At 35.9% G+C, this 14,321-nt stretch overlaps 1 protein-coding gene across 4 annotated transcripts in view; it reads right to left on the bottom strand.

Moving 5' to 3' along the window:
• The window catches only part of alpha-Man-IIb (alpha-Mannosidase class II b), a 203,620-nt gene that overhangs the window by 87,849 nt on the left and 101,450 nt on the right, over positions 1–14,321 (bottom strand). For all 4 annotated transcript variants that reach the window (XM_018457821.1, XM_018457822.1, XM_018457823.1 and 1 more), the window contains one exon: positions 13,208–13,667. In XM_018457821.1, coding sequence (XP_018313323.1) covers positions 13,208–13,492 — 285 coding nt within the window. In that variant the 5' untranslated portion in view covers positions 13,493–13,667. The remainder of the gene's footprint in view (positions 1–13,207; positions 13,668–14,321) is intronic.

Below are 14,321 nucleotides of genomic sequence, written 5' to 3'. Positions count from 1 at the left end.
GGGCGCAGCGGAGGCGAAAACCAAACCCAAGGCGCCGGCGGTCCGTCGTGAATTAGTACATCGCCCAATGTAATTACACGACACTGCCGGCTGGTCACAATGAAACTAAGAATATCTTGAGAATAGAGGCGTTGGGCATTCGCACCGTAAATAAAATATTTTTTTCGTTATGACTTTCGAAATTGCGAAGATAGAATAAAAGACAGAATACCTACAACAAAGTTTCTCTGCTCGAACTTTTCTTTTTTTTTCGCAAACTTCTTTCTTCTGATCAGCGCGTGAACTGAAGTTTGAAGTATAATAACGATGGCTCAGAGGAGTAAAAATCGAGCAGTGAAAAAAATTATTTCGATACTTTTGCCTTTTACTTTTATTTCTTTTTATTATAAAATTAAAATTAAACCGTTGTTCATTGTTTGATAGACTGAAAAAAAAAATATCTAAAAAATATCTTAATTTCGAAGAAATATTTCTTTGCTCGTATTCAAACAAATTATTACTTTGGATCAATGAAAATTTCTTTGAAATTAAAATATGTTTTTTAAAGTAAAAAAAATATCTTAATTTCAAAGAAATTTTCATTGATCCAAAGTAATAATTTGTTTGAATACGAGCAAAGAAATATTTCTTTGAAATTAAGATATGTTTTTCTCAGTGTACTGAAATATTGTCCATTAAAAAGACTTGATTCTGTATTAAATTTCAATAAATCGTGGAGATAAATCAGAAATTTTTCCCTTATCTTAAATTACGTTCTTATAGCTCTTCCATAGTTATTTTCATATAATTTCCCGAGGGGATAAATTAGTTAAAATATTGTCCCATAGATTACATGATTTCATATGATTTTATCTGATTACAAATAATTTTTTTCACTACATATGAAGTCATTTGGTAAAATATACGATTTTATTTAATATTATACAATAATTTCTCGTAGTTTCATAATTAATTATTAGATTATACATAGAAATTTCATATGAATTTTATAATGATTTCAAGGACTCTGTCCCACGATTACATTAAGTGATTACCCCCTCGTAATTTCCTCACAGATTTCGAGCAATTGAAAAAATGATTCCTTTATATCGTTTTGACATTCTAACAAGCCGAGCAAAAGAAATGCGGATAGTTACTGAAACCAATAGAAACTCCGGATGATCATTGATCCGGTAGTAAAAGTTGTCATATTCGATTAATGGCGACGACGTAGGCGGCAGGAGAGCAATCTCGAAAGTTCGACGCGCGCCGGGCTTTCGAGCTTAATCTACGGCCGAGTCAAATATTGGACTTTCGCGTGCACCAGGAACAGCGAAGTTTATTGAATTTCGTATTGTTTACACCGTGAGTCCGCGGGCGTCGTTTAATTGACGTTTGTCACGTCGCGGAAAATTGACGCTCGCATGAGCTACTTCATTGCGCCGATCGCACGAGTTACTACACCAGGCGTTTTGGGACTCGCGACGAGGAAACTTAATTTATTGCAAATTTACTAGAGCAAACGGGTCGACATAGTAGCGTATTTTAACGATAAAAGCGCGAAAATATCAAAATAATTAGATACTTTGTAATACCAATTTTCACGTTTTCCATTATTGCAGTAATTTCTCCGAAAATGCCGAGGTAATTGTGATTATACACGGCGACGCGTCGGACAATACGGTTCTGATGGTAATCATGTCTCATTAACGTAAATTAGTTATATTGATCAATTATCGGCAATAGCATGCATTATACACTTGTCAAAAGCAATTTTTTGTACTATCAAAAATTTTTGCATTGACAGACATTAGATTTACATATTCGAAAAACAAATCTCATTTCTGAATAAAGTTGATTATGCATGGAAAGAACAGTTTTATTGAAGTATCTATACTGAAATAAATATTCGAAGTTTTAATAAATCATTTATTTGAATAGTGCAAACTCAATATTTACTAAATATGAAGATATATAGTGAACGCAAAAAGTATTCGTACAAAGAAAATATTTTTTTAAAAGACCTTATTTTTAAAAAGTAAATATTATCCACAGCGAGAAACGACTCATCGAATTAACGTTGAATCGATATCGATACGATGATTAGACATCAATTCAACGTCGATTCGATATCTAATTGACGGCTATTTCTTGCTGAATGATTAACAATTTATTCATAAAGAATAAAAAGACTGTATATTTCTCAAAATTATATATACCAAAAAAATGTGTATTAATTATAGAAAATATATTATCTTAAAAAGCGAAAATTAAAAATTGTGATATTGTTTGAACGCTCAAAAAGTATTCGTATAATCGAGAAATTAAGCTTTTAAAATCAAAAATATACGCGAAGAAATATACTCGTTTGTTTATATTAAAATAGAATATATTCATCGTATAAAATTGTTAATTAATGTTTATTTTCTACAAATAAGGCTTTTTTATAAAAAAAAATTTCGTTGTACAAATAGTTTTTATACTCCACTGTATTTGCTGTTATAAGAATCATTAATTTAATTTAATAATCCTTTTTATTGAGTAAATATTTATTTAATACAAGTAGATGTTTAGTTGGCACTATTCAAATAAATATTTATTAAAATTTAATACATTTTTTTCTAAAAATTGCGCTAGACACATATCGTATTTGAAAATAATTTAGTTGGACTATCAAAATAATTCTGTAGAGTGTAAAAAATGATTGCTAGATTATCAAAACCTTTTACTATACATGCTCATCACGCTTTAGTTTTCTAAATAATTATTTTCATGATGCAACAAAATTATTTTCTATTTCAATTTTTAGATATTTCAACAAAATCGCCCTTTCCATGTGGATAACTTTAATTAGTGCATTTCCATATTTATTAACGTAAGAAATTATTAAACGGGATGGTAAAATGAATAATAAATATCGCTTAAAATAGATTAGATAAGACAGATTTTTCCGCTTGCGGTAAAACCTAGTTTCAGATCAAGTTACTTTCGCTGAATAAATAATCCAAATGTATACTTAATGGACTCGTTACCATTACGACAATATTGATCGCCGGCGCCGTATCGGGACAATCGGTAAGGATTAGAAGGAACATCCTGCGAAACGTGGGAGAAAACGCGCTGTCGCGGGGAAACGCTCCCCTCGAAAAGTAGCCTCGTCACCGGAACGAGGGCGAGAGACGGAGATGGAGACGAGGGGTGAGAGAATAAATGCGACGCTCTACATAGAGGAGGGCAATCCCGGAAATGCCTTTGCAAATCAGAGCAGCTCGCCCGGTGCGCGCATCAGTTCAAAAGAACCGTCTTTCCCTCCCATCTCGCGCTTCCTTCCACCTCCTTTTATCTCTTTTTTCTCATCTACCTCCTCCGCGTTTGTTTGGTCCTCCCCCACGCGATGCTCGCGCCCCACGCTTCCTCTTCCTGAGACCATACAATCCCATCGTCGACGTCGAGTCGCGTCTGGCAGGAAAAAGAAAGATGGGGGAAAAAGCAGAGGGACGGGAGGGAAACATGGTAACGCGGGAAAATCCTTTGAGAAACATCTTCGGTCCTTGCACAGCACGATACTACTTGCAAAACAGGGCGTGTAAGATATACGTGTAAAAAGGAGAGTGAAAGAGGAAGAGAGATGTATTCGACACAGTCGAGAGATTCCGAAAGTACTCGTTATGAAAATGCACATGGCTGCAGACAAAGCAGCGGAGTGTGCGCGTGAGAGATTGATTTTCAAATTTCATTTAATTACGAGTCTCACGTGCTTTTTCTTCTCCTTGCGATGAATATGTATAGTTCACTGTCTCTCAATGAGCGGATAAGCTCGTTCGAAAGAAGAGATGGTCTTTTGTGAAGGATTCATCGTAATCTCGCGGCAGGATCTCCTATTTGAACGCACATACCGCTATACAAAAGGAGATTTAAGAGTCCTTAAGAATAGCCAGTATAAGGAAGAAGAGGAAACAAATTTGTTCGAATGATATAAATCCGTACAAAGCAAAAAATCTATTCAGAATAGATTGCTATATAGTTGATATAGCGATCTGTAGGTATCGTTTACGAAATATAAAATAAATGAAAATGCGACATTTAAAAATGATCACATATCAAAACCTATAAAATTATTAGCGTTTAAAACAAGATTTTACTTTACGTTCAATATTTGTAAAAGGATTTAAATGTCATTTATAATGGTGACGCACAAAATATTCTCTACATTTTATGCGAATATATATTTTACAAAAGTATAATTTATTTGAAAACTTTTACTTTTATTTTGACATTATAAATAATAAATCTTTAATTAATTATTAGTTATATTTGAAATAGCGTATATATTCGTTCGAAATACTGTGTACATTTAAATCCTTCTACTTGAAGCAAAAATCTACTTAATTCGATAATTTGATATTTGTGCTAAAAAAAATCTGTTTAAAACTAGGAGGTATTCATGTTAAATGTATCAAAAAGATGAATAGCAGCCAACTGCGTTAAACATCGAATACTTATTTTGTTTACTGCTGTAATCAATAAAACACGTTAAAGTGCCTTATCGTCCACAACCACGGCAGATACGACGACCACCACACCCATTCGTCAACGACGCTATCGTCGTCGACTGGTTACGGTACAGAAAATCCAGTAACGAAGTCGTTTCTTCGTGGATTACGCGGATACGCCTCGGTGCCCTTTGTGTAGCAAAAGGAAAGAAGAGAGTTATAACCGCGAGAAGATGGAACGGCGAGTAAAAGAGACTTCCCCGTCGTATGGCCATGGGTTTACTTATTCCTTACAGTCGATGAATCTTCCTCCCTTTCACGTCTCGGTTTGCGAATTACGTTTTCATCAGGTTCAAGTGGCCGTTTATCGATTGCCGATGAACGGAAGAGAGGAGCGCGCGCAGAGGGTCCCACTTGTGTGATCGGTACTACTGAAAATAATATTCTTTGAGAATTATTCCGTAACGTCGAGCATCGTAACGACGACGCAAACGGCGGTGATATTAAATTAAATGGAGGGTGCCCACCGAGACAAAGCGAATAGACATTGTTTGAAGCAGGATTATAAGCGGCGACGCGCGCCATTAAATTATTAATGAGGATTTTCGCATAAGGCAGAATACGTGTGTTTCGTAAAGCGGGACTCAGTCCGTAAATCTCGTGAAAATTACAATAGCACACGCGCTCCGAAAGATCCACGTGTTTTCTGGTCTATCTTAGCCACTTTACGCAGCAAAGAGTTTTCGCGTTGTTAGTGAAGCACGTACGGTCCTTTTGAGCACGCACGCTTGCATAGTCGCACGAAAATCGCAACGTAATTATATAAAAAAAATGTTAAAAAAAATAACGCCCACAAATTCCGAGAATATTGGAGCTTGATAAACCGACTGTGTCGAATATTGTATATATGGACGACACTATGAATAATTGCCTAAACATTAGAGAGAGATACAAAAGAGAGAAGATCGTGAAACATACGTATATATAAAATTACTAATTTACCAATGTAGAGTACATAAATATTTATATCCAGTATAAAATAATTTTTGAGCAACGTCCGAGCTTAACTTGAGAAAATCCAAAACTCGTTTGAAAACGACATAAATATATATAATTAATTCTCAAAGTAATGCTTTAACGCTCTAATCCTATCAAAGAAAACACGGAGTTATTTAAGTAACAAGGATGGGAAGGAAATCATGACCCAATTTCGAAGTAAGTCTCGACTTTTTGAGACGCGCTACTCGACGCGACTTTCAAGTCTTGAAGTCTGCTCTCGTACCTTACGAAGAAGAAGGTATCACGTTTGAATTATGTCTTAAAATGTCAAGCGCACGAGACGCGATCTGTCTAGAAAGCTTGCATTGGGACGAGCTAGGATTTTCGAGACTTGTAAAAAATGTATCGCTACCAACGCAGAATATAAAATATATATCAAAAGCTTTCTTAGGTATATTCCCATAAAAAAACATGTTTTTTTTTTGAAAAATAAATAAAATATTTTCTGTGTGATTTGATCGCCTCCTACATACTGATTACATTTTTATAAAAACAGCGTAGGAGATAATAAAATCACACAGAAAATATTTTATTTAATTTTCGATACGTCTCTCGTTGCAATACTTCATTAATTTGATTGTGAGTCTTTTTGCACGCAACTTGTCATTTATTAATCGCTTACAATCCAACATTTAATACAAAAAAGGAGTATAAGTTTATAAAATATAATATAAAATATGTATATATATTATAGTACAGAGAATTAATATATATATATGTATACATATATATTAATTCTCTCTACTCGACACAATACTTACAAAACCTGGTAAAAAAAGGATTTAAATCTTTAAGAATAGCTACAGCTAGAAGGAAAGAGAATGAATTTGTTCAAATGATGTAAATGTTTTACATTGAAAAAATAATGATAATTGACAAGATGTATTTAACAATGTATATTTGATCAAGCAAATTGTCGTAGAAGTAAATAGAATTTCTGGTTATTATAATCAAATATTTTGGTACGCAACCAAAATATTTAGGTATGATATCGATTAGAATTTGATTAGTGCGTATAATAACAGTATCCGCTAGTACCTGATTATTATGATTTTAAAGGAGAAGGAGAATGTTTGGATTCGTGACATGTATTAAAGGACTATTGAAATTAAATAGAATTTCTAGTTATCATAATTAAATAATCTGATATTTCAACTAACAGTTCTGTTATTTTTATCAGAAATTGTGCAACTAAATATGTCTGGTTGCCGTAACCAAAATATATGCAGCCAAATTTGTTTGGTATTATATTTTAATCAAAATTATAGATCGTTCATGTTCCAAACATATATTTCAAGTTTATTCCATCAATTTTTTTCAGTGTATGAGACAAAAAGCCATTCAGAACAAATTTCCACATAGCAATCTGTCGCTCATTATATCAGATAAATAAAAACGCGATATTTGAATTTCTTTTATCAAATACATGTGTTATAAATCGTGCAAATATATTTAAACATATGTGACATGTTTTAAACCAATATTACATGCGTTCGTTTTTTGTCGTACGACAATTTTTCAAGCCTGTCGATTGGCTATAAGACAAAGAGGTCCGAGATTTTCTCTGTCTTGCAGCCAATTAACACGCTTGAAAAATTCGTCGTACGACGAAAAACGGACGCATGTAATATTGGCCTTATAGCGAATTCGACAGACCGCACTAGTGTGAACTTTTTCAGTGCCACGCATTCGGCTTGTGCGCACTGTATCAGTGCGTTAAGATTATCGTATTCGGCAAATAAAAACTGACCCAGTGTAGTACTGAATTTATATTCGGATCAACCGAATGAACTGAACGAGTTCAAAAAATGTTGCACTGACGTTTCTAACAGTGCAATTTGGCACAGCACTAAAATAGTTCTGCACTCGCACCATGTCAGGGTAGCATTAGAACGGAGTCAGTGCATGTGTGCCGAATTCGTCATTAGAAAAATGCAAAAATATATCAAGACGCTTTGTATGAACTGTAAAAGCAGATCAATACGCTTCAATTGCTACCTTGTTTTCGTTTTCTCGCAAGTCGATTCGGCTCTCGGAAGACGCAAAAGAAAACGTCACATCAGAATTATGTCTTAAAAACGTCAGATGCACAGAGTACCTATCCGAGAAGTTGTAGACAACGCTTTGCGCGAGGAGAGAGGTTCGGAGCAGGGGGGATGGATATGAATTTCTAGAAAGGTTTGCTTAAGCAAATTGCGAAATGCAGCTTGCTAACGGATGGGCAGAGAGAGAGAGAGAGAGAGAGAAGGGAATAATACGCCAGAGAGAAAACGAGACAGCGAGATCCTGAATTGCGCGCCTTCGCTTCGCAGATACTCGGACCATGGTCTCTTGCCGATGCTTTCGCACTCGAGAGGAAAAGCTCCAGTCGGTGACGAGAGCAAAACGAATTTTGGCGGGAATGTCGGCCGCGTGAAATATTACCGTCCGGTTGAACGTGCTGTTTGTTCAGAATCGTGATTAGCTTCCCAACCACTGGAGGATATTTATCAAGCTTCGAAAATTTTCTTCTCTCGAAAACAACTCTAAATCTAGAAAGCAACTCTCTGTATCATCGTGTATTAATAAAAAAAAATCTAACTAATTTTAAAAGGACGACTGCTCACATTTATTTGAGCTCGTATTCAGACGGGATTTCATTTAATTAATATCTCGCAATGATTTATTTCCACGCGATTCGAAAGTTGCATCATAAATTTAACAGAAATATGCATTTGCTTCTCGATAAAGTCCTCTTCATGATAAAAGTCACTTGCAATCTCTGTTTAAACCGAACCAAACGCGAAATAAATTACTAGCTGAATATACGAGATATATGTTGCCAATAATGTTATTCTCATAAACGAATGGTCACTTACGCAAAACGATTGTTCCAGCGAATTACGAGTAAAACATGGTCATCGATGCAATTTTCTAAATGCACTAGTAACTTGCTAAAGTGATACTCGTGTTTGATGTTATCCGCGATCCGCGATGAATTATAAACGGAATACGCTCGTTCGCGAGTAACGAGCGTCGAAATAAATACATCGTAATCGGTGTAAATTTCTCTGCACGCGCCGTTGACTATAGCATGATACACAGCCGCATGGCAATCATAAATGCAACCCTTTGCTCTTTGAGTGCTCAGCCGTCAATACGATCATCAATATGCAACTCACTCACTGCGAACTGCACCGCTCGCACGAGATTACGTTATACTCCTGATTATGGCGCCAGCGAACCATTTTCGAGATGGAAACCAATTCATTCGTCGTATATACATATCTATGATCTAATGGCGCTTCCGTATTAACTGGTTTCTGTATGGACTAAAGATATTAACCGTAATTAAATAGAGTACTAAAAACATAGGATGTTTATATCCGTTTATATTAGAATTAATTTATACTCGTTTATATTAGAATTTATATTCGCTGAATATACTAAATTTAACATTTCTTTTTATCTCCTTCCTTTTTTCTCCTTTTATTTCGATTCTTTTCATTTTATTTTACTATTATATTATGTAGGGTCGCATTTCTGCGTTAAATTACGGGTCGTTTCCGAGATGTCGCGATGTGACGGCGACCGCCCTTCCCCGGGTCGAATCGCGATCGTTTTTCCGAACTCTGTAATATTCGGAGTCGGTTGAGTTTGTTCGACTAGACGTGCGAGACGAGAGTGAGTCCGGCTATGAGTTACGAGATATACGAGTGCCCCTTACGAGAGACCGAGTTTAACACGAGAGTCTTATTCGATTACGAGTATTACGATTACGAGTTTAAAGTCAAGTTATTACGAGATACGAGTAAAATAGATATGTTCGGAAAGCCGCGGCTGAGCTGCCGATAGCCCTTGTGTCGAAAATCCTTCGTCTCGCGATAGACAATTAATATATATATATAGACATAATAAACTTGTTATTTTCTTTTAATTCAACCGAGTTTCTTTCTTTAAATTTCTAACACTATAATTGATTCCAAAAACACGATCCTACAATTATATTTGATTTTCTTTATTTTATGTATTACTTTCTTTATGTATTACTTCATTTTCTTAATAACTATTGCTGCTTTCTGTTTTGTTTTTTTTTTTGTATCTATATTCTTAGAGGAGTTGGCCTAGAAGTTAATAAATGCTATATCTCTCTCTCTCTCTATTCCCTCTCTTCCTTTCTCTTCGCCTCGTTCGCTCTCTCTCAAAATAGTTTAGATTATTTACACATTGAAATCAACATACCGCCTGCGAAGGAAAACTTCACTTTCCTTACGTAATAAACGCTCGGATGGATGAGCAACTTTGCATCCATCAGAGTTGAGTACACAACGAAACGTCTCAAAGGAAGTTTTCGCTGCTTCAAGTAACTGTTATACTTCCCTGCAGAAACGCTGAACAATAAGCATTATCGGAATTCCATACTTAACGACGACGTCCGTGGTACAGAATTAAAGCAAATTAACGAGCGTCCTTGACTAGCAATTAAGCGCAATTGGCCTACGTCGCATACGGCTAATCCGTCGCGACGACGGAGAGACGGGAGATTAGGCAAACGTACGCGTTAGGATTGTATGGAACACGGTTTTCAGCGCGGGCGCGATAACGCCAAATTCGATTTGCAACTCGAATTCGAAACATCGTTAGCCGCCGCTGCTGCTCATTGCAACGTAACTCGATTTGCCTTTCATCGCGTGTAACTGACGTATCGGGGTCGTCGATTCGAGATTATTGCGTGACGTATTAATTTACGTTCGATTAGTCTTTCCGGACTGACAACATGGTTTTTTTAAACCCCGTTGTTGTGCGTTCGGTTATGAAATATTGATATTGTGTTGCGTGCGCTCTTCGCAAAATATTTCAACCGATACTCGATGAAGGATTGGCTGAAAAAACGCAACGATGGGTTGAGCTAATGTTATAGATTATTTTTCTACATGTGCGTTCGGATTTAAAAAAAGTGCTACGGAGAGAAATGTTGGAGAAGAGAGTGATGTAAAAGAGAAAGAGGGTCAGGTTAAAAATAGCAACAGTGAATTGCGAGTTCGACTTTTTTTCACAGGTGTAACGAATGTTGTGGAAATAAGCTCGAAAAAATTTAATGCATTTTGTATGTAGAAAATTAAAAACAACGATACACCGAGAGTCGGCAGCGGAAAGTGCGACGTGGATCGTAAAACATCCGAGTAAAAAAAGGTATTAAAAAAATAAAAATTAAGCGCAACGCTTTATTACCGTTACGCAAAAGTTCAGCCATATTATCAGAAACGACGATTCGCCGTTTGATTGTGACAAGTTGCGCCGGAGAGAGACGATCCGTACATAAAATGCGAGGCCAAACTCTCGCTGTTCGCGAGACCGCGTGCAGCGGCACGTGTAAATTTCGATAGGAATTTCGGCGTGGAGACCCGTCCATCACGCAAAAAATCATAAATAATCGATGAACGAGATCGTGAATGAACGAACTACAGTCAGAAAGACTTCGATTCGGCAGTTTTTCCCGATTCTATTTCCGACTGCGGCTATGTAACACGCGAATTTTTTTCCGCGCGCGGCAATGCCAGTTAATTAAATTAGCACGGGATGAGAGCTCGATGCTACATTTTGTCATCTACGCGTATTGAACTGTGTAATAAATATAAACGCCAAATCCATGTAACTAATATGTGGTTCTGAAATTTTTTTATAGGCTACGGATGAATGGAAGCTATAAGTTCAAAGCGAGAGGAGAAAAAAGTGAATTTAAAAATTTTAAAAATAAAATTTAATTTAATTTTTCATATGAAATAATTAATTAATGTACGAAATTTAAATATTTTTCTCACTCGGTTGATTAAATGGAAAAATGAGACAACATTTAATATACTTTTAAGATGTGAAATTTAAATTTTTAATATATTCATATTTTTTGTATTTCATAAGATATTCTTTTTATTTTAATCGAATAGAATAGATCTTTGCAATTTTGCAATATTTTATCTTACATTTGAATTGACTTTTATGCAAGATATTAGAACGCCTCGCAGCTTGTTTCTGTAGCAATTTTTAATTTCAATAATGAAAAAACGTACTTTATCTCGCAGAGAGATGCGAAGATAAGATAAATAATCATTCTTGACGTACTATTGTGCGCTGTTAGAGAGATTTCCAACGATATTCTCTAACGAAGCAAATCTCGCTAAGTACCAAAATCAATGCTCCTTTGCATTTTGATTATAAACCGCTGCAAGTATACAATGTCGGAAATTACTACTGCGAGCAGCTAAGCACCGGAGAATAGCAGCCGGTTGCTTTGTAATTAGGCGAACATGAGAAGATTTGAATTGTAGACTCTGCTTCCGCTTGTCAGGCGTGTCAGGGACGGTATAATGCGATAGAGAACATGGCATTTATCAAAAGAGATGGAATAAAATATTGAATATATTTTATACCTAAAAATTGCTAACTCGTAATTAAATCTTCATTCACAAAGAGTTGAATGTCAGAAATAAAAGTTTGAAAATATGTATACCTTCATGAGGTACACGAGCTCGATTTTTTACTTTTCCATTTAATGAAAATTAATTTCTTGTTTCGTCAAAATTTCTAAAGATAAGATATACGATATGAAAATGACTTTTTTATTACATCGCGCGTAAATGGAAGTATCCTCTTATTACAATGGCTAGCCATTAAATCAGTGAAGTTCACAGACTCTCGCAAGGGGGACGAAGAAAGTTTTCACGGCTAATGACGCGGTACTTTTAAAACGACCGGACTCAGCGCGTCCATGAGGTATTGGTGTAAAATTTAGTCGCTCGTATATTCCGCGGAAACTTTGGCGAACATAAATACCCTGTGCCAAGGGTACGCCAAAGATAATCTTGGGGATAAAAGAAACCAGCGACGCTTGATTCTCAATCCACTTTTACTCTTAACTTTATAAATCACGGTTGACTACGAAAAGCTTTCTAAGCTCAGCTTTTGTTTAATTTCGAAAAGAAAAATGAAGGACTTATTTGTTGCATTATTAGCCTTTTTCGTAACGTAATTTTCACTTACGGTTCTTCGTAATACCATTTCTATAAAATAAAGGTGCATATCCATATAAAATTTAATAAAATTTTAGTAAAAATAGATATAATCGGTTTTCTTTGTACACCAAATAAAAAATCCTAGGCTTTTTCTATCTTTAATTCACAAAAAAATAGTTTGCTGAAGTATCTAAAAATTTAGCTAAATGTAGATCTAAAAATAATTTTGTTGAATTATCAAAATAATTATGTATAGGACGCGCGCGCGCGTTCAAGCTGGTTGCTAGAATGTCAAAATTTTTTGCAACATTGCCATCATGCTTGAATTTTCTACATAATTATTTTGGTCAACCAAAATTATTTTCAGAGCTGTATCTACCTAAATTTTTAGATATTCACAGCAAAATTGTTAAATTCTTTCCATATTCGAGCCTATATAGAAGACACAATTTACTATTCCACATGTCTGTCTGAAAAGTTTTTCATCACTTTTCTGAAAGTAAAATTGTGACACAAGAAGGACACCGTAGAAACCGAGACATAAGTGTGCACGACGCGAGAGAGGAAAGGGAATACTTCGGAACAAGTAACACGTACGCGAGAGGAAAACGAGAGAAGTGAAAATACCATGGAAATTGCCTCGGACACGACCGCTTTTCGAGCCACGGAAATGCGAAGTGTACCTACCTGAAAGTCGAACTTGCCGAACTCCTGCTGAGCGTCGATGTCGGCGTTTCGCGGTACAATTATGGGACAGGTGGCGAGCGACACCTGTGCATCTGGTGACTCGCTGTAATCCGGAGTGACGGAGGTCAAACTGCGGTCGTATCTGAGCTCCTCGTTCAGAATGGCAGGGTGGCCTGATGACGGTGCCTGAACCTGGCTGACGTAGTACAGGCATAATAGGAGCGACAGCACCACGATGCAGAGGACGAAGACGCGGCCGGAGCCGCGACGCAATATTTTGTACATGATTCGTTAAGCGCGACTCTCGTTGCTTGTAGATTACACAGTAGATCACGGTGATTCATCTAGAGATCGAGCGAATCGTGCAACAGCGTTCCGAGTCAGCGACGATCGACGATCGATCTTCGGCCTCGGCTCCGTCGTTCAACGACTTCATGGAACATCGTGGCAGAAGGACGGCCTGGAAAAAAAAGAAACAAATTTTAGTCCAGAAATTTTAGAAAAAAAATTATTTAGCTGAATACAATTCTTAGTACATGGAAAGTATTCTTAGTAAACGATTTTTTCAAACGTATTAAAAAATTTAGCTAGATCAGTTCTACAGTTCTGAAAATGATTTTGGATCATCAAAATAATTATGTAGGACATTCAAACTAATTACTATTATAAAATATCAAAACTCTTTGCAGAATCATTCATCATGCTTGAGCATCCTTATAATTATTTTGATGTTTCAATAAAATTCTTTTCAAATTTGTATTTAATTAAATTTTTAGATATTTCAGCAAACCATATACGAGGGTCGTTTGAAAAGTTTTGAGTCTCAACATGAAGATGGCATTACTCGTCAAAACCATTCTGGTACTACAATCGTACATGTTTTGAAAAATGCCAGTGAAAATTGTAGCCATTGTGGACGCTCAGTTGTTGTTTGACAGTCATTTGTGCCAGTCGATGTCAGTGATTTTGTAAAATTGGAAAAAATCAAATATACATTTCCAAGACTCTATTGAAGGAGTTTAAGCGAAACGAGTCGGATTTTTTGCGTCGATTAATAACTGTTGATGAAACTTGGATCCACTACTTCACTCCTGAGACGAAGGAACAGTCAAAA

This window comes from Mycetomoellerius zeteki, unplaced genomic scaffold (genome assembly GCF_001594055.1).
Source record: "Mycetomoellerius zeteki isolate Tzet28-1 unplaced genomic scaffold, Tzet1.0 scaffold68, whole genome shotgun sequence".
NCBI classification, from domain to species: domain Eukaryota; kingdom Metazoa; phylum Arthropoda; class Insecta; order Hymenoptera; family Formicidae; genus Mycetomoellerius; species Mycetomoellerius zeteki.
Note: the sequence above shows the minus strand (reverse complement) of the source record. Positions and strands in the feature narration are given on the sequence as shown.